Source organism: Mastacembelus armatus, chromosome 24 (genome assembly GCF_900324485.2).
Source record: "Mastacembelus armatus chromosome 24, fMasArm1.2, whole genome shotgun sequence".
In the NCBI taxonomy this organism is placed as follows: Eukaryota; Metazoa; Chordata; class Actinopteri; order Synbranchiformes; family Mastacembelidae; genus Mastacembelus; species Mastacembelus armatus.
In genome coordinates, this window is record NC_046656.1 from 5,823,918 (window position 1) to 5,845,283 (window position 21,366).

Consider the following 21,366-nt stretch of genomic DNA (forward strand, 5'->3'; position numbering starts at 1 on the left):
AAGGAATAAATAAAAGCAAATACATCATGGAAGCTTGTGCATATGTTTGTGATGTGTGTGACTCCTGTTGCAGTTGTACACTCATGAACTCTACTTTCCTCTCAGATGTCGACATCAGCTGTGTGAAATAACACAAACCTTCACGGCAGCAGCAAATGAACAAGCAGTCTTCCATAATTGCAGACCGCAGCTTTTCGCAGTGACTGAGCAGCCAAGTGCATCGTCTTTACTGTAACTGCCCAATTTTTCAATTCTGGCAGTGACAGCCAAATAAAAATGCTCTGGACATATACATGGATGTGAATAGAGTTTGAGGACAGACTGGAATAACGTACATTTCTGGTAGCGGGGAGCTGAACACCACTGATCAGAACTAGAACCATAGTGGGTCGATGATGTATGGAAATGTCTCAGTTTCTTAGAAGACGTATGCTGTTGAATGCTCTGAATATTTTAAATGTAAACTTTTCTACTGCCTGCTATGTTGAGCTGTAAATAGTATGCATATGGACTTTTTTACTTGACAGAAAAAACATGATTTTCATTAAAAATGCTTTTGTCTATGAACCACTTGTTTCTGTTGTCTATTTACTGTCTATTTAATTTCAGTTTTCAGTAGATGTAGATGCCACAAACACATAGTGTCCATATAGCTTATTTCTTCTTGACATCCTAAATTAATTGTTTCATTATCTTGAGATATTAGACTGTTTTTAATCACAATTACTGAGTTTAAACATGAAGATTTTATTTTTTGTCAACATAACTTCAATATTTTCTGTTGACTTTTTAATTGAATTTAATTCAATTAAATGTTATTCGTATAGTGCCAAATCACAATAAAATCATCTCAATGCATTTTATAAGAAACCCAAACCCAAATCCCTTCTGGACTGATATTTCAGGGGTTACTAATATATCACAATGTGATAAAGATGTGAGGTAGAATTTGTTAGAAATTTAAATACAGTCAGCTCCTCTAACTTTGGAGTGTATTTTAAAAGTTTTGGGGAGGGTTTCATTTGATTTCTTTTACATTTTTTATCCTCATTTGCCTTCAGGGCACAAAGGTACATTAATTTGTATGAAAACTCTGTGCTGTCAAGGAGGAAAAGCAATTTATAACGGTGATCAAAAATATAAATATATGTCACCTTTAGTTTACTGATGGTGAAGTTACATTACTCTTTCCATGATATTTATGAGGATATTCAGCAAATAACAAAAAAGTATGACAGTCACATCTCTATGTTTCTGACCTCATCCTCTAACAGCTGCAGGTAACCTTGGTCCAGCAGGATCCTGGAGTTTTCATAATATTGAGTGATGCCCAAGTTCAGCTTCTACAATCTGTGACTGTGTGTTACAGCTGTTCTACACTGCAACCAATGCAAATGTCCTAAATAATCCCCTGTTCACAAGGAATAACATTTGTCACCTAAACATAAGTGAAGTGAAGTAAAACTTCGGCATCGGCTGCTGCTCATGGTTTCCTAATTCCACAAATTAAATCAATCAAAGTTTCCTTTAGCAAATTAACTATCTGCTCCAGTGGTCCTGTTCTTTGACAAATAAAAGAAAATGGTGGTTGTACTCTCCACACATGAACATGTGAAATGATAAAAGTGGCAAGATGGACAGTACTGTGTGTACTCAGCAGATCTTGCCTACATTATTGAATAGTAGTTGAAAAGAATCAGCCTGGGCATCAAAATGCACTTTAGGTGTCAGAGGTAAAGGCTGTTAATAACAATGTTAGTGTTACATTATGTCCTGGAGTATTTTTACTGTTGCAGTAACATTTAATGTTGTAGGTGGTTAAAATGGAGCTTAAACTGACTTATATTCTTTTGGGCATGGTTTAAGCTGTAATAATGGATCATATTTAAAAATCATATGTTATATACATAAAATGTTAAACTGCAAAGTTATATTTAACTGTTAAAGAAAAGTTGTGTAGTAAAAAGTGTAATATTTTACTTTGAATTCTAGTAGTATAAGGTAACTTCAAACCCACACACACCTACATGTGCTTTTGTGCATTTCTGAGCTCTAACAAGGCAGCAGAAGCAACAATAATCTCACATCTGCCTCTTAAATGCATTATGTTACAGGGTCCTAATTAGAAAAAGCAGGAGGTGAAAAAATCAAACAGGAGAGGCGGGGAAAGTGGAGGCTACAGTTTTTCTCAATCTGATACTTTTTTGCCAAAGTCTTTATATTCTCCCCTGGTTCCTGGTCTAAACCGCTCCAGAGATGAAATATTCATAGAAGCCCTGGTTTTCATCTGCTGCTTGTCAGCCTGCTACCCTGCTCTGCAGTGAGGCCATCACTGCCACTGCCACCATCACCCTCCACTGACACCTACTGCAAGTTGACACTGCTTATTTCTGCACATATTCAGGGGACATTTTCAATTCCAGTTCCAGCCACCCTCCTTCCCTCTCCAACCTCCCACCAACATAAAAAGCAGGGAGAGCAAAATGGTGAAATGTACAGCATAATGAGGGAGAGTGGGTGTCTTTCTGGGGGCAGATATCACAGAAACTGGAAGAAGAGAGATAAGGGAGAAAAAAGTGGAAGATAAGGAAAGGATGAATGCAGCATGCAGTGCAGTGTGGGGCACCATTATGCCTGTGATATCTCCTACTGGGCCACTGTGATTATTTCTGAAAAATATTCCTTTAGAGAAAATACAAAAAATATCCAGGGCCTATCAGCAGAGGGGGAAAATGCACTGCTTAATTTTCAGAGCACGCAAAACAATTTTACAAATTTGCAGTCATTAATGTTCTTAATGCTGAAGTAACTTTTTAAAACTGCAAACAAAGGGCAACTGCTCCACCTTGTGGATTCACAGCATTCAACTGTCTGCTATTTGAAGCTGATCTCATTGGAGCCTGCATGTGAGTGGCTACACAAATACACAAGTGATTTTAGTCACATGACATTTGAGGATGCAGTTCATGTGTCATTAGTTATTACATGTGAGTGATTTCGAAAAAGATCTGTGTAACATAATGATGTCCATGATTGCACTTTGCATGTCTCTATGCTTATGTTGTTTCACTGTCATTTAATCATTGTTTTGTAAGCATCACCAGTGTAATAATGTAAAAGCCCACAGTGCTTTGTGTGTTCCACTTACTTTGGTTAAGTAGTGAAGTAGTTTGCTTTCATTTAGTTTTTATTTTAAAACCACCCTAATTTAACTGACTGTATTCTGTGTAACTTTAACTGTATTATCATGGCCAAGTTTGACCATGCTTAGTAGTCAAGAAATTAAGTTATTAAGTGTCTAACTAAGATCAAATGATTTCTTGGTCAGCCTGTGCAGTCAGTTGTTGCTATTGCCCAGTAGATGGCGCCTAAACTCCAATAAAAACTTCTCTGCAAAAGGTCTGTTTTGTCAGTCTCTATTAAAATAGCATACAGTGAGTATCAATGTCATTTTAGTTATCCATTATTAAAAAAGTCATTTTCACATTATTTAACAATGACTTGATTCATGCAGTAGTTTATGATTTATGATTTAAATCAATGTGGCTGATTTAAGTATAGGTCTGACTATTTTCTGTTTTGAATATCAGTACATTAATACCTTTTTTAAATTAGGATTTTCTACGAGGCTACTTGAAAGACAGTTTGATTGATTTTAACAAACTTACATCCCACAAGTAACCCTAACCTACTGAACCACTTTCAACATGACATGCCCTTTCATGTAAACAAGGCATTAGAGGGATTTGGGCAGATCCCAGCAATGATGTGTGTACACAGTAAGTATAAGTAGGGTAGCGATAACAAAATATATTTAATATGGCCATCATACATGAAACCTACAATTCTAATTGGGTGTAATTACAAAACAAAGGTGATTGTCAAGGTGTCTTGTGCTTTTAGGAATGCTGATGTGCTGACACATTATGTAGTTCTTCTAAATCATTTTCTAGGACATCAGTGACAAGGAGACAGTGTCTGTGATTTAAGGGGTAGTAAACTATCTTTATCATATCATTAATCTGTGGCCCTAGTTATGCGGTGACATGCTTGTAGTGGTCTGCACATGACACATGAGTGCAATCCACCTCTCACCCTAGGGAATCAAATGAAGGAATAAGATTTTAAAAAATCATAATTTACATGCAGTAAGCTACACATTAGTAACTGTTTATTAAGTCTTAAACCTCTGAATTTATAAAAAGACATCTTTGTCAGCATGAGCAAATGTCAGGAAAATGACTCCTCTCTTCTTGCAGGTTCTTTTTGCATCTTTTTCTTGTGGGCAGGACAAGGACGCAAATGTTAAGAAACAACTTTATGCTTGAGAGATGGAGACTTGACAAACATCAGGCTATGCAACCCTGTCTCCTAGGGTTGGGTTATGACACAGCTATAGGGTACAGAGTAAGTTACCGACGCTTGGATTCAAATATAACTGGTGAAGGGTAGATGTAACATGGTGAGGGTGAGTGCTTCATGAGACGTGGTGGTGGATGGGGGCTGAAGGGTGGTGGTGAGAGTAAGGGGTGGTAAGAGTGAGTAGTAGGTGATGGGTACTCAAGGTGTAGTTGAGTGGTAGGTGAGAGGTGGTTAGTGTGGTTGTCTAATGTACTGTCTATACTGCTTGTATGCGTGCAGTTGTCCAGCTTGTGCAGTTTTTCTATGCACAAATACTTGTAGAATTTGTAGTGTGTTATCCAGCACCATGGTTCCTGGAGGGACACTGTTTTGCTTCACTATGAACTGTACTCTGTAATACTTTAATATAAAATCCCTTGAACTTTGAATTCTTGGAGTGGAGGTAGGTGATGCAGGATGATGAGGGGTAGGTGAAAGGTGGATAGAGTGATAGGTATGAGTAGGGGTGGGCGATGGGGGTGATGTATGGTAAGGGGTAGTAGGTGAGGGAGAGTAGCATGGGTGCCCGCTGAAAGTAATGTGTGAGTGAGGGAGGGATGAAAGGCTGTGAGGAGTTGACAGGTTCAGTGTATTTTCCTTTGTTGAGTGTTGTCCTTCAGGTCAGCAAGAGTGTCCTCAGTAGAGCCACGGAGGACATGTGACTCTGCTGAGGACAATATGAACGTATTTCCACATACTTAAGGCATCTTTACATTTACAGTAATAAAAGGTCAGGTCACATAGTATCAATCTCTGCCATCTGCCAGTCCATCATCAGTCCACCTCTGTCCTGGGCTGTCCTCTGGACTCAGTGAGGGAGGTGGGGACAGAAGGGTCCTGGCTAAACTAACATCTATGCTGGACCATGAGTCTCACCCCCTGCAGGATGCCCTGTCTGCCCTGGAGAGCAGCTTCAGTGACAGAGTGATCCACCCTTGCTGTGGGAAGGAGAGACTCCACAGGTCTTTCCTTCCTGCTGCTGTCAGACTCTACAATGAATATGACTTACTGTACATTTCTCATCCATCTACTGTGATCATGTGCAATACTGTATCATAAGGTAAATCACATCAGTGCAATATACTGCAGTCACTTTACCTGGTATTTATTTATTTATCCATTGATGTCCATGTACTGTACATACCCATAGGCACATATCTACACACTTATAGTTTTTGTAGCTTTATAGTTTTATTCCACTTTTATTCCACTTTTATTTTTTTAATATTTTAAATTTCTTATTTATCTCACATCTTGCTACTGCTGGCACTCTGCTGTGTACTTGTACTTTTCTGTTGCAACGATGCAATTTCCCTTATTGTGGGACAAATAAAGGTTTTTCTTATCTTAATTAGGAATAAGTGGGTATAGATAGATAATGGATAAAAGAAGAATGACATTTTTTTGAGCAGCTAGACTGCTAACTTTCTTTTTTTGTATTCTGCACTATTTATATATCTTAAACTACAGTACACTGAAGTAGTGATTTTGCATTTCATCCTATCTATTTTTGTTTATATTCCAAAGAGATATCTATAGATAGAGTGAATATAGTAGAGATTGTAACATACTGTCACTTTTAAACTCATTCACATTTGCACATTCACATTTTCACTCTCCCATTTTAGTGGTGACATTATAAGCTGCAGAACACCAGAAATATGGAAGTGATTACAGTTGAAATATCTGTGATTCAGTCCTGACCTTTTCTATATGTCACTGCAGTTTTCTCTGCTGTGACGTTGCTGCTGCTTCCTCACAGACAAGGGAATGCCTGGCTGGTAAATTTAGTCAATTCAGCTTCATCTTAATGAAGTAAATCAGAAATTTAGGTTGCCTTTCACATGTAAGGTTTACATTTACTCCAGGCATCATCAGCAGCAAATCAGATGAATGTTAATAAACACATAAATGTTTAACATACTTTTTTCTTGATCTGAACCGTTTGCTTTGGTCAATAATTCTAATTACAAAGTGAAACAAAGTGAGACAAAAACTGAAGTTGATAATTTTACAGATATTTAAAGTTTCACACTGCAGATCTCACAGCTCCATTGATTGTTTGGTTTTATGGTATTGTACCATATCCATTCTTAACTTGTGTCTGCTGTGTCCAGAAACATCGAGTTAAAGACAGAGGCAGCTGTCAATATCCTGCAGTACTGATAAGTGGAGAGTGATCATCCACTCACCCCAAACTGAGTCCGGTTCAGCTGGAGGTTTTTCCTTCCGTTAAAGGGAGTTTTTCCTCTCCACTGTCACCAAGTGCTGCTCATAAGGGATTTGTTGGGGTTTTTGTTTTTGTAAAGTGCCTTGAGATGATTGTATTATGATTTGGCTCTATACAAATAAAACAGAATTGAATTGAATTAAGGACAGGTCCGGACACCCACCTCTGGGACTCTGATGCTATGCCAGCCTCGGCCTTCAGTCTAAAGAAGTCTAAAGGGCAAATAGTTGAAGAATTTAAAAATGACATTTCTCAATGTAAAACTTCAAGGAACTTTCTTTGTCTGTAACAGTATTTTAAAAAAATTCAAAGAAATCAATTGCTACACAAAAGACAAGGCTGAAAATGGAATGGTTGGAATCTCTAGGCTCTCTGGCAGCAGTGCTGTAAAAACAGACACGATTCTGCAGTGATGATCACTGTATAGGTTCAGGAACCCCACTGAAAACCATGTCATTGAATATGGCCATTCACAGATGCAAGAAGAAGCATGTAGAAACAAGATCCAGAAATGCTGCTACCTTCTTTTGTCATTGAAGACAAACTGAGCTGAAGTGGAAAACTGTCCTTTGGTTTGATTGGTTAAAATTTGAGAAATCATCTGTTAGATAAATTCAAATGTTTACCCTCCTGTGACCTGATCCACCTTACTGTAGTATAACTGAAACACTTCTGAATAGGGCCTATTGTGTATTGTGGAAATATAATTGTTGCTGTCAGTGAGCAGTTTGCTCTAACCTTGACTATTTGATAAGGGCCCAGATGTCTTTCAGTGAAAATCCCGTCCCTTTTGTATTTCCATGAAAACTGATGTGTTAGGCTGCAAGCAGCCAGTGATCCTCATGCTGTACCAAGGTGCTGTGTGACTGTTACTCCTTGCAAGTAAAACTTCTATATAATCTTACCGAAGTTCGTCCTCTGAGTCTATTTGTTAAAGAATTTACCTAACAATAGGTATTTACTGGGAAAATTTGCATTTTCAATTATTCATATATTTTTTCACAGGGTGAACCAAAAAGAAGCTTTCACTGTAATGAAATAATTTCCATTCCCATAGTTGCACCCAGGCTGAGATGAGGCTGTTATGTTCTGGCTGCCTTTTAATTATTTGTCAGTTTGTTATTTGTTGCTTCACCAATCATATTCATTATTTATAATTTATTTTTTAAAAATGCTGCTCTATTCATTTAATTGCACCAACCAATAATACCATTGATTCACTGGCCTGGGATCAATTCAATTTGCGTTTGAGTTTCTCACTAAATAAACTAACGTGTCTCTGACTCATTTGTGGGCAGAATGATCCTCATGCTGTACCAAGGTGCTGTGTGACTGTTACTCCTTGCAAGTAAAACCTCTATATAATCTTACCGAAGTTCGTCCTCTGAGTCTATTTGTTAAAAGAATTTACCTAACATCATCCTTTTTGGAAATCATCCAGACTATATAGAGTGGCCATCCACTTTGTTGGTGGGATGGCAGTACAAACTTGCACATCTACAAAAGAACCTTTACTGCTGAATGATATGTACAGCTAAACTGACCTGCATGCAGTCCACAGTCCACAAAGCAACAAAGGAGACCCCAGCTTTAATCCTATATTAAGGAAAAATGGGAAAATTTTGCTTTCAAAATCAATGTAGGCTTCAGTTCCCAAGTGCTATTGTTAAAAGCAGAGGTGATGCAACAACAGCAGCAAGCCTGTCCCTGGCCCCACTTTTTTGAATTGCTTTGCCCTCTCTGTTCCTATCTTCAGATGAGAGACTAGGACACACAGTAAAGATGCAAGTGAGAGAATTTAGATGCGCCAAACTTTGCAGCTTCCAAATGTAGATATGCATGACTATGTGGTGAAGAATATCTTTAATCTGCCCTGGGTTATGTATAATAGAAAATATAGTGCAACAAAAAGTAATTAATACTATTACAATAAATGAATATGTGTTTAGGATTATCAGGCATCCAAGGAATTTACATTAAGTGGGTCCACATACAGTATGGAGCTATTGTTGATGTCCTCACATCCATTCCTTAGTTACGCCAATAACTAATGACTAACACTAACTTAATTGTCCTTAGTTAACAATGCCCAAAAAGAGCTTAAAGAATGTATTTGTGAAATATATATAACAATGTAACACTTCCCGTTACAATCCCCAGGCTCTCCCAGCTGTGAAACACCACTCACACACACTGCTAGCGTTTCATTCATTTATTTTATGCTCTTGTTCCGTTTGCTCTGCAGCAGACCTTGCTCGGCCTTGTTTAAAAAAATATGAGAAACAAACACAAACATAAACCCATGGACCAAAATTAGGAATCAGTGCTTAGGAACAATACTACTGTAGTCTCCATTAACTAACAGGCCCGATCACTTCGCTGTTTATTTTCCATTTATCAATATTTATTGACCCACTAAAACAGGAAAGAAACCATAAAACAATACTCTTAAATATGATTTTATTTGTCAACACATTAATAATTTATAGACAAAGCAAGCAAGATGATACGAAAGTCCAATCAGACCAGAAATATTGAAAGAATGGAGACAATGCAGAAATAAAGTAATACTGAGCTAGTGCAAAATTCTTATGCTGAATAATAGAGTACTTTTTCAATGCCTTTGTGCAAATATTTTGGAAAGTGTAATACTATGCAATACTGTTATGTAATACTAACATTATGATGTATAAATGATGAAATCTACTATATCCAATGTATAAACAGTAACCTCATTTGAATCATAAGTGATCTTGTATTGGATACAAGTGTTTGTAATATTTTATCATACTTGAGCTGAATTTTGTTGAGAGTTATCCTTTTTCATTTTGAAAACAGGATATGCTTGTCTATGATGATTATATCAGATTTTGTTTAGTGTTGAACTTTGCATTGATGAATCATGGCATGTTTTATATGTGCATTTAGCATCCATATGAAATGCTAAAAGCACTTGATAAAGTGTGAATATTTCATACTCTGATTGTGAAAACCCCATTTGAAGAAAACTTCAGTACAAATGAGTTTTCACTTTCTACATTACACTTATATTCTCACAGTGATGTGACTGCTACTCATTGATTAAACACTATTGTCAAAGCCATACTGTGTTGTGCTTGTTCTTCAGCTTGCTAGTATGTTTCCCCTCATCGAGCACATGAGCCTCATCTTGTATGATGTAGCACTCTGTCTGGAGCCATCACGCTCATGTTTCTCCATTAAGTATAGAGCTAGTGCTACAACATAATTAGCTTAGCATAAGAAATGGTAGCAGGAGGAGCAGCTAACCTGCCTTTCTCCCACATTCAAACTTCAGTGTACAAGTCACAGGTGTAGAAGTACAAAAAGACAACAGCCCATACAAACAGTTAAAATACAACTTTGAACTAGATTTAACCTGATTTATTATGGCTCACGTCTGGTTGATTTCTCTTTTTTTTTTTTTTTTGGATTGTTTTAATTTGTAGTCCAGCTTTAGAAGCCCATACATATAGTGTAAATTTTCACCTTTTGACACAAAAAGTTACAGCTCCAGGTGGGACTCAAAACTTAGTCTGCAAACCTGCAGACACATCTCAAACATGATTCATGTGTCTGTGATACAAAAAAAAAAGTCAGTTCACAAAAGAATTAACAAAAAAGCTCATGCAACATGTCACTGACATGTTGTAACCACTGTAGAGACAAAACAACTCCACCTGTTAAAGGAAACCTTGTGGGAAAGATGAGTTTCTGTGGAAGAGGAGGTGGAATGTTGCAGAAAAAACTCACAGATTCTACATAGGTGTGAAAACAAGCAGCAAGACTCAGAAAATACTAGCAACAAAGAGACATGACAGACAGCATGTGACTGGGTATAGGTAGGGCAGGGAACAAGGCAAACTGTCCAATATAGATGAGGTAGGTCACATACAGTGGGTACGGAAAGTATTCAGACCCCTTTAAATTTTTCACTCTTTGTGTCATTGCAGCCATTTGCCAAAAATCAAAAAAGTTCATTTTATTTCTCATTAATGTACACTCAGCACCCCATCTTGACAGAAAAAAACAGAAATGTAGAAATTTTTGCAAATTTATTAAAAAAGAAAAACTGAAATATCACATGGTCATAAGTATTCAGACCCTTTGCAGTGACACTCATATTTAACTCACATGCTGTCCATTTCTTCTGATCCTCCTTGAGATGGTTCTGCTCCTTCATTGGAGTCCAGCTGTGTTTAATTAAACTGATTGGACTTGATTAGGAAAGGCACACACCTGTCTATATAAGACCTTACAGCTCAAGGAGGATCAGAAGAAATGGACAGCATGTGAGTTAAATATGAGTGTCACTGCAAAGGGTCTGAATACTTATGACCATGTGATATTTCAGTTTTTCTTTTTTAATAAATTTGCAAAAATTTCTACATTTCTGTTTTTTTCTGTCAAGATGGGGTGCTGAGTGTACATTAATGAGAAATAAAATGAACTTTTTTGATTTTTGGCAAATGGCTGCAATGACACAAAGAGTGAAAAATTTAAAGGGGTCTGAATACTTTCCGTACCCACTGTAGTTTAAAGTGTGTGTCTCACATCTCGATGGGACTGTCTCTGGCTGGTGGCATGTCCTTTAATGAGCCAGAAATGCTGTAGAACCTGCAGGGAAAACAAGAGAACATATGCATCAGTAAGACTTTTTTGTAACAACATGCAAGTTCACTTCTAATCTATTGGTGCTTCAATCGGCGTTCTTTCATTTTCAGGCTTCAGACCCATATGACACAGCCTCAACCTACATTACTCAGGGACATCTACAAACGTGGACAAAACTCTTGGTACCCTTCCCTTAAAGAAAGAAAAACCCACAATGGTCACTGAAATAACTGACAAAAGTAATAATGAATACAAATTTACTGAAAACTAATTAATGAAAATCAGCTTTTGAATCGTGGTTCAACAGAAACATTTAAAAAAATAAAAAATAAAAAAAAAACAAGCTAATGAAACTGGCCTGGACAAAAATGATGGTACCATTAACTTAATAATTTGTTGCATATACTTTTGAGCCAATCACTGCAATCAAGTGATTTCTGTAACTCTCACTGATACTTCAGCACCTGTCAACAGGTAATTTAGCCTACTCCTCATGACCAAACAGCAAGATGTGTAACAGACACTGCTTCCTGGAAAAGACAAGTCTTTATACAACTTATGTCATATATGCAGCTGTGTTGATTCTGAAGGGGGATGGTGCAGTGGCCTTCCTGACAGTACAGATTGACTTTTAGGCTGGTCTGACAGACCTCACTGCCAGATGCCCTTGAGAATGTGATTGGAGTGCAGCATTCTTCAAAAAGCTCTGAATGAGGTTTCACTGCAATGCAACAATAGCAGGATAAGCAGAACACATAGCCCACATTCATACAGAAGGCTGAAGGTTGCCATTTATTCTTTAATAGGCATGCAGAAGAAGTACTGTATATTCACTGTATAAAATTTATGTAGAGTAACTAAGCAAAAAAGTTGTACATATTTTGAAGCTGTTTAGTTATAAGACCACAAATATAAAAACTTAACTAACTGGTGATAATTGGTTGTAAACCTTTCAAGGTAATTAACTGCTTATAACAGATAAACTGGGACCCTGATAGTGTAAGAAACATGGCACTTTGTTTTTTTCTTAGTTTACAGAATGAGTTGTATCTGTTTTACTGCTGTATAGCAGAGAGAGAAAAGAAGCTCCACATGGTGTGACTGACAGAGCAGCAAACAGCACTGGCATGTGCATATTGCATATTAACAGACTGGAAGTGGAATAGTGAGAAGTGTGTGGTTATAATGGCCTTATTCTCTCTTATGTATATAGTCAGGTGATAGCCTCACAGCCAGTCATTATCCAGAATGAATGAAATTCAACTTTGATTTTATCAACAAGTAACCAGTCATACAGTCCAGAAAAATAATGTTATGTCTCCATTACCTTGGCTTTCTGAAATGCCTGCGTTTCTTCAAGCCCTTAAAACAGGAGGATGCTGCACAGGAGTTTTTCAGGTCCACAACCTGGTAGATGATGGGGTTGTACATGGCTGAGGACTTGGCCAGCAGTGTGGGAACAACAGACACAGGGATGGGCACTGAGTCAGGCTCACCAAACGCAGACACCACTGAAACCACTGCATAAGGAATCCAGGCTATCAAAAAGCCTGCACAGATTAGCATTGCCACCTGGGAGAGGATACAAAGCATTCATATCACAGATCTAGCTTTAACACCACCTGTACGGGGCTTCTCTTCCTGCACCTTCACTCCAGCCTCTCACCCACCTTTGTAAGTTTCATCTCAAGATTGTGGCTGTTTTTGATGCGGGCATCAAAGTGTGATATTTCCTTTGCAGAGGATTTGACCTTAAAGATGATCATGACATAGGAGAAGACGATGATGCCGGTGGGAAAAATGAGACAAAAGAACAGCATGGCCATGACGAAGCTTTGGCCGTATAAAGATGCCTGCGCCAACCACCAGTCCAGTGTGCATGAGGTCCCAAAAGGCTCTGGAGCATAGTTACCCCAGCCCAGAAGAGGCATGGTTGCCCAGAAGGCTGCATATGCCCACACCAAGGCCAGGAACACAAAGGCATGGTGGCGTTTTAGCCATGTGCCTGAGAGTGAAAGCATGGAGAGAAAGTATAATAGCATAGTAGTGAGAGAGACATTAAAACAAAGAGGGGTCAGGTGGTCTGCAGGGGTTCATTCTTTTCTGGTTTGCAATTAGAAAATATTACACAATATGTCGAATGAATGATATACTCATGGACTTGAATCTACACATGGTCAGTTTCTTATTTTTATTCCAACTGAATTCAATTACAGAGACAGTCATAGGTGGGCATGGAATTCAAATGTTGATGAGACTCTGTTAAAGGATATCCCAATGTACCGTATCTCAGATGGCAGATCTTCAGGTACCGGTCCAGGCTGACCAACGTCATTGTGATAAGGCTCCCGCAACCGAAGAAGAAGCCTGCCCAGCCATAGAAACGACAGCCCTTCCAGCCGAACAACCAGCGGTGGGAGAAACTAGATACAACGAAGAAAGGCTTCCCTGTCACTATAAGGACAGACAAGAGAAATGATAGAAATGAGGAAGACAAAAGCTCTTTTTTTCTTCCTATCTATCCATTTATCTCTCTCTCTCTCTCCCTCTCTCCCTCTTTCTCTCTCTCTCTATCTATCCATTCTACCTGTCCTATCTTCTTCATATATATCTATACATACAGGGCAGCATGGTGGTTGAGTGGTTAGCAGTGATGCCTCATAGCAAGAAGGTCTCTGGTTTGAAACCCATCAGGGGCCTTTCTCTGTGTGGAGTTTGCATGTTCTCCCTGTGCTTGTGTGGGTTTTCTCCAGGTACTCTGGTTTCCTCCCACAGTCCAAAAACATGTATGTCAGGTTGATTGGTGACTCTAAATTGCCCATAGGAGTGAGTGTGAGTGTGTGAGGTTGTTTGTCTCTATGTGGCCCTGTGATGGACTGGGGACCTGTCCAGGGTGGACCCCTGCCTTTCACCCAGAGAGAGCTGGGATAGGCTCCAGCAGATCCCTGGGACCCTAATTAGAATAAACGGTTATAGCTGATGGGTTGATATTTTTGATATATTTGTGACCCAGATTCGGTTTAAAATTCTGCAACTTTACTTACGTGTATGGAAGTTTCAACTGATTACAACCCACTGCAGCATGTTCAGGGACCACAGGACAGAAACGAAGACAGAGAAATGAAGATATCTGTTCGGTCTGTTATTTAATGCAGTTGCTGTGCTGATGGACTCTGATTTAGGGTGTGAAACAGCCACAACTCCTTATGAAAACTAATGGTAGGAAGAATTCTAATATTTTTTTTAACGCGCCACAAACATGCACAAACTAGTACAGTGAAAAGAAAACCTGTTTGTATTTTAAAAATGTCAGAAAAATGTATATATTTTAAATGTTACTAAATCACATTACTGAAACTAGTAGTTATATATCATAGTTATATAGTAGTTCTATATCAATTATAATTACTTATTTATTATTTATTTTTTCCGCTCGCCTAATATGTTATCCTAAGTGCTGTAATCCTCACTAATCCTTTCTGGCTGACCTGTTCCCTCATTAAGCCTACTGGTAGCTTACAAGAACACTTTATGTACTTGCTGATCAAAATTGATCCTGATGAAAAACATACTTAACCAGAGTAGTCTCTCAAAGTGTCTAAAACCAATATTTTCACACTATGTTGCAGTTTTGTTTTGTCATTTTGAAACATCTGCTAATAACTTTGTCTTGTCTATAAATATACAGAACAAACACTCTCCTGAATCAAGACTGAATACATTCTCCATTACTGATATTAGTTTAAGCAGGGTAGGACCTAAAGATTATGAGGTCACCCTTTTGGTTCTGGTGTACATAAAATCACAATTAACTTTACCCTTATTTGCATCAAGAGCAAGGCAAGGATTATATAACAGTCCTGCTTCTTGGCCTGTCTCTGCTTAGACTACAGTGCACAAAGGTTTAAATGACCTATAGTGCTATTAGCTTTAAGAAATATTTTTGAACTGCCGAGTTACCTAGTAAGAAATAGCCTCCTTCCAGGATAGCTGGTATGGATCTTTTCACCAGCTGAATGTAAGAGGTTGTTGAGTCAGGCAATCAAGTGTACTACCACAGCCATGTATGACATACTCATCTCATAATTTCAATTCATCTCACAATTTATGTCCTCCACTATTATTTTTCAGCCTGCAGTGCTCTGCTAACGTTTTGGAGTGTTGTTGTGGCTACTACTGCAACCATATGCAGAGGTTCAGACCCTAGATACCAATTGTCAGGTCTGTACATATTCTCCATCTATACAGTGATTGCTTCCACAGAAGCAGGATGATCATCACCAACCTAGACAAACCAAATAGCAAGAAAAAAAGTTGCCTGATTTAGAGAGCTGAAAGTTTTTTTCTGTTACTAATGTGACTAAGAATGCATATGTGCTGTTAAGCCTCTGAACATGTGAGCAGCTGCGTGAAAGTAAGCATGCAAACCACACTGGGTTTTCCGTGATTCCAGGAAGACATCTGGCTCCTCATGTTTTGCCTCGAGAGGTTTTGGTGTTTGTCCATTTTATGCAGCTTAGGCGTGGCAGGGCACTAGGCTCTTGGTCTGTCCAGCATTCCAAGTATCTGCCCCACATATGACATACACTGGTTTTCTGCACTAAGGAGTACACTGGAGCCTTGTTCTGTGCTCATTAACCTTTGTTGTGTATGTAAGATGTCCACACAAATACCATGAAAATACCACCACTCTCTGTCTCAGGCACACTTTCAGGACCGTTACGTTTCCAACAAGCTTTTACAAGCCATACTACTATGAAGCAGATTTGTTTTCCTGTTATTGATCAGTGGTCCTCCTCCTCCTTTGTGTCCTTCCTTAATAATGCAATACAGCACTTTCATCACAAGTTGTCTCGAGCTGTCACGTGTATTCCTGCTTTTCATTCCTATGGTCTGAAATAATCGAAAATAAAAAGGGGCTTTTGTCATCAGCACTACAAGATTTTCACTGGGATTTTGCCATTTAAATTTTATTTGGTGTAAAGTCAAGGCCAACAGGTTTAACACTCATGCCAGTATTCATCTAAATGTCATTTTAGGTTTTGATGCAATCTACATAAAATTTCTACATCTGTGTGTATATATAGATCCATCCATCCATTCTCTATACCCATTTATTCCTAACCAGGGTCACAGGGATCTGCTGGAGCCTATCCCAGCTCTCTTTGGGTGAAAGGCAGGGGTACACCCTGGACAGGTCACCAGTCCATCACAGGGCCACATAGAGACACACAGACAGAACCAACCACACACACTCACGCTCACTCCTATGGGCAATTTAGAGTCACCAATCAACCTGACATACATGTTTTTGGACTGTGGGAGGAAACCAGAGTACCTGGAGAAAACCCACACAAGCACAATCAAGACTGTCATATCACCCAGCCAGACTCACATTTTATGCTGTACAAAGCAGCTGTGTACAATATTTTCTATAAGAAAATACACCTACAGTATATTCAATTAGAAATGCAGATTGATAACCAACATTCTTGCTATAATTCCATTTTCATAAATATATTTTAAATTAGCCCTTTTTTGCCAGATTGCCAAACAAGTGACGTGGTTCTAAGATGCCTATTCTCAGTGGTGGGTAATGGCTTCTAAATTACCATATAGATAGGCCATCCAAATTTGATGCACAGGTAAGCACTACCTTGTTTAAGCATTGCATGCAATGGTCACAGCATTTCACACAAAAAAGAACCCTGTGTTGCACAATGCAACTCAATAGCATCTTTTCATTACAGCTTCCTGCCAGCCCAGTAGGATTAACTACAGTGGGTACGGAAAGTATTCAGACCCCATTAAATTTTTCACTCTTTGTGTCATTGCAGCCATTTGCCAAAATCAAAAAAGTTCATTTTATTTCTCATTAATGTACACTCAGCACCCCATCTTGACAGAAACAAACAGAAATGTAGAAATTTTTGCAAATTTATTAAAAAAGAAAAACTGAAATATCACATGGTCATAAGTATTCAGACCCTTTGCAGTGACACTCATATTTAACTCACATGCTGTCCATTTCTTCTGATCCTCCTTGAGATGGTTCTGCTCCTTCATTGGAGTCCAGCTGTGTTTAATTAAACTGATTGGACTTGATTAGGAAAGGCACACACCTGTCTATATAAGACCTTACAGCTCACAGTGCATGTCAGAGTAAATGAGAATCATGAGGTCAAAGGAACTGAACTGCCCAAGGAGCTCAGAGACAGAATTGTGGCAAGGCACAGATCTGGCCAAGGTTACAAAAGAATTTCTGCAGCACTCAAGGTTCCTAAGAGCACAGTGGCCTCCATAATCCTCAAATGGAAAAAGTTTGGGACGACCAGAACTCTTCCTAGACCTGGCCGTCCAGCCAAACTGAGCAATCGTGGGAGAAGAGCCTTGGTGAGAGAGGTAAAGAAGAACCCAAAGATCACTGTGGCTGAGCTCCAGAGATGCAGTAGGGAGATGGGAGAAAGTTCCACAAAGTCAACTATCACTGCAGCCCTCCACCAGTCGGGGCTTTATGGCAGAGAGGCCCAACGGAAGCCTTTCCTCAGTGCAAGACACATGAAAGCCTGCATAGAGTTTGCCAAAAAACATATGAGGGACTCCCAGACTATGAGAAATAAGATTCTCTGGTCTGATGAGACCAAGATTGAACTTTTTGGCATTAATCCTAAGCGCTATGTGTGGAGAAAACCAGGCACTGCTCATCACCTGCCCAATACAATCCTTACAGTGAAACATGGTGGTGGGAGCATCATGTTGTGGGGGTGTTTTTCAGCTGCAGGGACAGGACGACTGGTTGCAACTGAAGGAAAGATGAATGTGGCCAAGTACAGCGATATCCTGGAAGAAAACCTCTTCCAGAGTGCTCAGGACCTCAGACTGGGCCGAAGGTTCACCTTTCAACAGGACAATGACCCTAAGCACACAGCTAAAATAACAAAGGAGTGGCTTCGGAACAACTCTGTGACCGTTCTTGACTGGCCCAGCCAGAGCCCTGACCTAAACCCAATTGAGCATTTCTGGAGAGACCTGAAAATGGCTGTCCACCAACGTTCACCATCCAACCTGACAGAACTGGAGAGGATCTGCAAGGAACAATGGCAGAGGATCCCCAAATCCAGGTGTGAAAAACTTGTTGCATCATCCCCAAGACGACTCATGGCTGTACTAGCTCAAAAGGTGCTTCTACTCAATACTGAGCACAGGGTCTGAATACTTATGACCATGTGATATTTCAGTTTTTCTTTTTTAATAAATTTGCAAAAATTTCTACATTTCTGTTTGTTTCTGTCAAGATGGGGTGCTGAGTGTACATTAATGAGAAATAAAATGAACTTTTTTGATTTTGGCAAATGGCTGCAATGACACAAAGAGTGAAAAATTTAAAGGGGTCTGAATACTTTCCGTACCCACTGTATAACTACTAGTTATCTTTACATGTGGAAGCATTTCAGTCTTTAGTTGTAAAAGCTGATCCTTGTGCTGAAGGTAATGATGTCCAGTAATGTAAGATGACAGAATAAAAATGTCAATTCCTCTAAGGCTAGAAGCGTTCTGCCCACAAATGAGTCAGAGACACGTTAGTTTATTTAGTGAGAAACTCAAACGCAAATTGAATTGATCCCAGGCCAGTGAATCAATGGTATTATTGGTTGGTGCAATTAAATGAATAGAGCAGCATTTTTAAAAAATAAATTATAAATAATGAATATGATTGGTGAAGCAACAAATAACAAACTGAAAAATAATTAAAAGGCAGCCAGAACATAACAGCCTCATCTCAGCCTGGGTGCAACTATGGGAATGGAAATTATTTCATTACAGTGAAAGCTTCTTTTTGGTTCACCCTGTGAAAAAATATATGAATAATTGAAAATGCAAATTTTCCCAGTAAATACCTATTGTTAGGTAAATTCTTTAACAAATAGACTCAGAGGACGAACTTCGGTAAGATTATATAGAAGTTTTACTTGCAAGGAGTAACAGTCACACAGCACCTTGGTACAGCATGAGGATCACTGGCTGCTTGCAGCCTAACACATCAGTTTTCATGGAAATACAAAAGGGACGGGATTTTCACTGAAAGACATCTGGGCCCTTATCAAATAGTCAAGGTTAGAGCAAACTGTGCTCACTGACAGCAACAATCATATTTCCACAATACACAATAGGCCCTATTCAGAAGTTTTTCAGTTATACTACAGTAAGGTGGATCAGGTCACAGGAGGGTAAACATTTGAATTTATCTAACACCTATGAATCACAGTTCCTGCTTAGAGGCCATTTGCACATCAAATAGACACAGCAAATGGTGCGGTATTAAAATACACAGCAAAATGTCTTTACCTTCATCAGTGGTTATATCACCAGGTATGTTTGCCTCTTCATTAGCAAAATAATTCAGTTATCAGTCATCAGATATACTTTAATTACATTTTCTGTACCAAATTACATTAATTGAATGTCTTATATTTCTTGTGTTTTCTCTTTCTGACATTAATTTATAAATGGTGTAAATATTAGTATTTGTAAATAGTGTGTTTATCTGTACTACATGCACGTCATGTTTTTCTCATGCACATAGTGACACAGATTTTTATATATATTCATACTGTAACTTGTGATAATTCTTTGTTTCTAATGCAGAGCGTTTAGGATGATTTCACAGGATATTTAAAAAGCCCGTCACAAATAACTGTTTTCAATTTAGTGTGGTATATTAAGTCATAAGAATTGCAACAAATTATGCACTCATTTAAATTTTCTAGTGAATATCTTCCAAATTAACCTATTTGGTCTAATAGCAAAGCGTAGCCATCACAGTATGCCAGAGGTTAAGGCAATGTCATTTTCTTGTTCATAATTCAATAGTTCAAAACAACAATTCTCAGTTTACAATGACAGCACAAGGTAGCTAAGAAGCAAATCCTCAAACTGGGGAAGCGTATCTTAAATATCCCAGTCCTGTCAGCTCAGTGGAAACATCAGTTATTGAACATGTCTTTCCCTCCAATTGTGTGTGATAAAACAGATTTTTTCCCCTTTGAGGGGCTGTGTGGGTGATAGCAAACTGACTTGTATAGGTGACCAGAACATGTGACCAGAGCCCATTGAGACAGTAAAACATCGTATCCATCCATGTGTTTGTTGCAGCTAGCTTGTAATACCGTTAGAGTGGTAACTGAAAGTGTTTTGATAAAGCCAGTACTTCTCCACATTGTGTGTTGCAATAACAAGAAAATACTTTCAGCGCTATTTATACTTGAGTCAATCCTGACCGTTGTTCCAATGAAATGTATTACAGTACCTGATATGCCAAAGTCAAAGATGGCAAGATTAACAGTCATGAGCTCAGGAGGCTTCAACTTGGCCTTGCGTTTGATGGACATATAAATGACGTAGCCATTTCCTACCGCAGATAATATTCCTGTAACACACAAAAAGAGAGTGTTTGAAAAAATACCATTTACAATTCACAATGTGAATAATCCCAACTTATTATTACTTTTACAAATGCTCTATGAAAAACAGACATGTTGGAAAGCTAAATGGGACATAAATTACAAGATGAACAAAACAGGAAAGAAGGTGTAGCACCCAGGATATTTAATACATAAAAGGTACCCCCCCTCGAAACATTTTGTTGCTTATGGGGTTAGTTCTTGCAATGCTAAATGAAGCTAGCCATTGAGTTGCCTCATGTTATGAGCACCATGCGATGGTAGTTAGGTGCTATTGCAGTACTGTAGTGGTGTTACATAGAGTTATAACCATTGTCCAGATACACATAAGCACGTGTTTGTTCACTTTTGTTAATAGACAGACATTTCATGTTTGGGTTTTATGAACAAAGAATGTACTTTATTCTTTTTCCTGTTAAATTTGGTGAATGTCATGAACTATTGCTTATGGGACTAGTCTGCCTTTACAGCAGAAGTAAATCAGTTCAGTCATAAGCTGGAAGCAGTTCAGTAAAAGCCATCACTCATTAATGCTGTATTAATTTGAATAAGAATAAAAAATAAAGGAAAAACACTGTTCCACACCATTGATTGTCTCCATCTTTAACGTGTGTAACACAAGTTAATCATTTGTCTCAAAAC

General features: G+C 38.5%; 1 protein-coding gene across 1 annotated transcript in view; it reads right to left on the reverse strand.

The window, feature by feature from the left end:
* Positions 1–11,155: 11,155 nt before the first annotated feature.
* Positions 11,156–21,366, reverse strand: part of opn5 (opsin 5) — a 28,097-nt gene continuing 17,886 nt past the window's right edge. The window contains exons 3-7 of the mRNA XM_026318949.1: positions 20,571–20,690; positions 13,547–13,717; positions 12,934–13,268; positions 12,591–12,835; positions 11,156–11,266 (exon numbers count right to left, since the gene is read on the reverse strand). Coding sequence (XP_026174734.1) covers positions 11,200–11,266; positions 12,591–12,835; positions 12,934–13,268; positions 13,547–13,717; positions 20,571–20,690 — 938 coding nt within the window. The 3' untranslated portion in view covers positions 11,156–11,199. The remainder of the gene's footprint in view (positions 11,267–12,590; positions 12,836–12,933; positions 13,269–13,546; positions 13,718–20,570; positions 20,691–21,366) is intronic.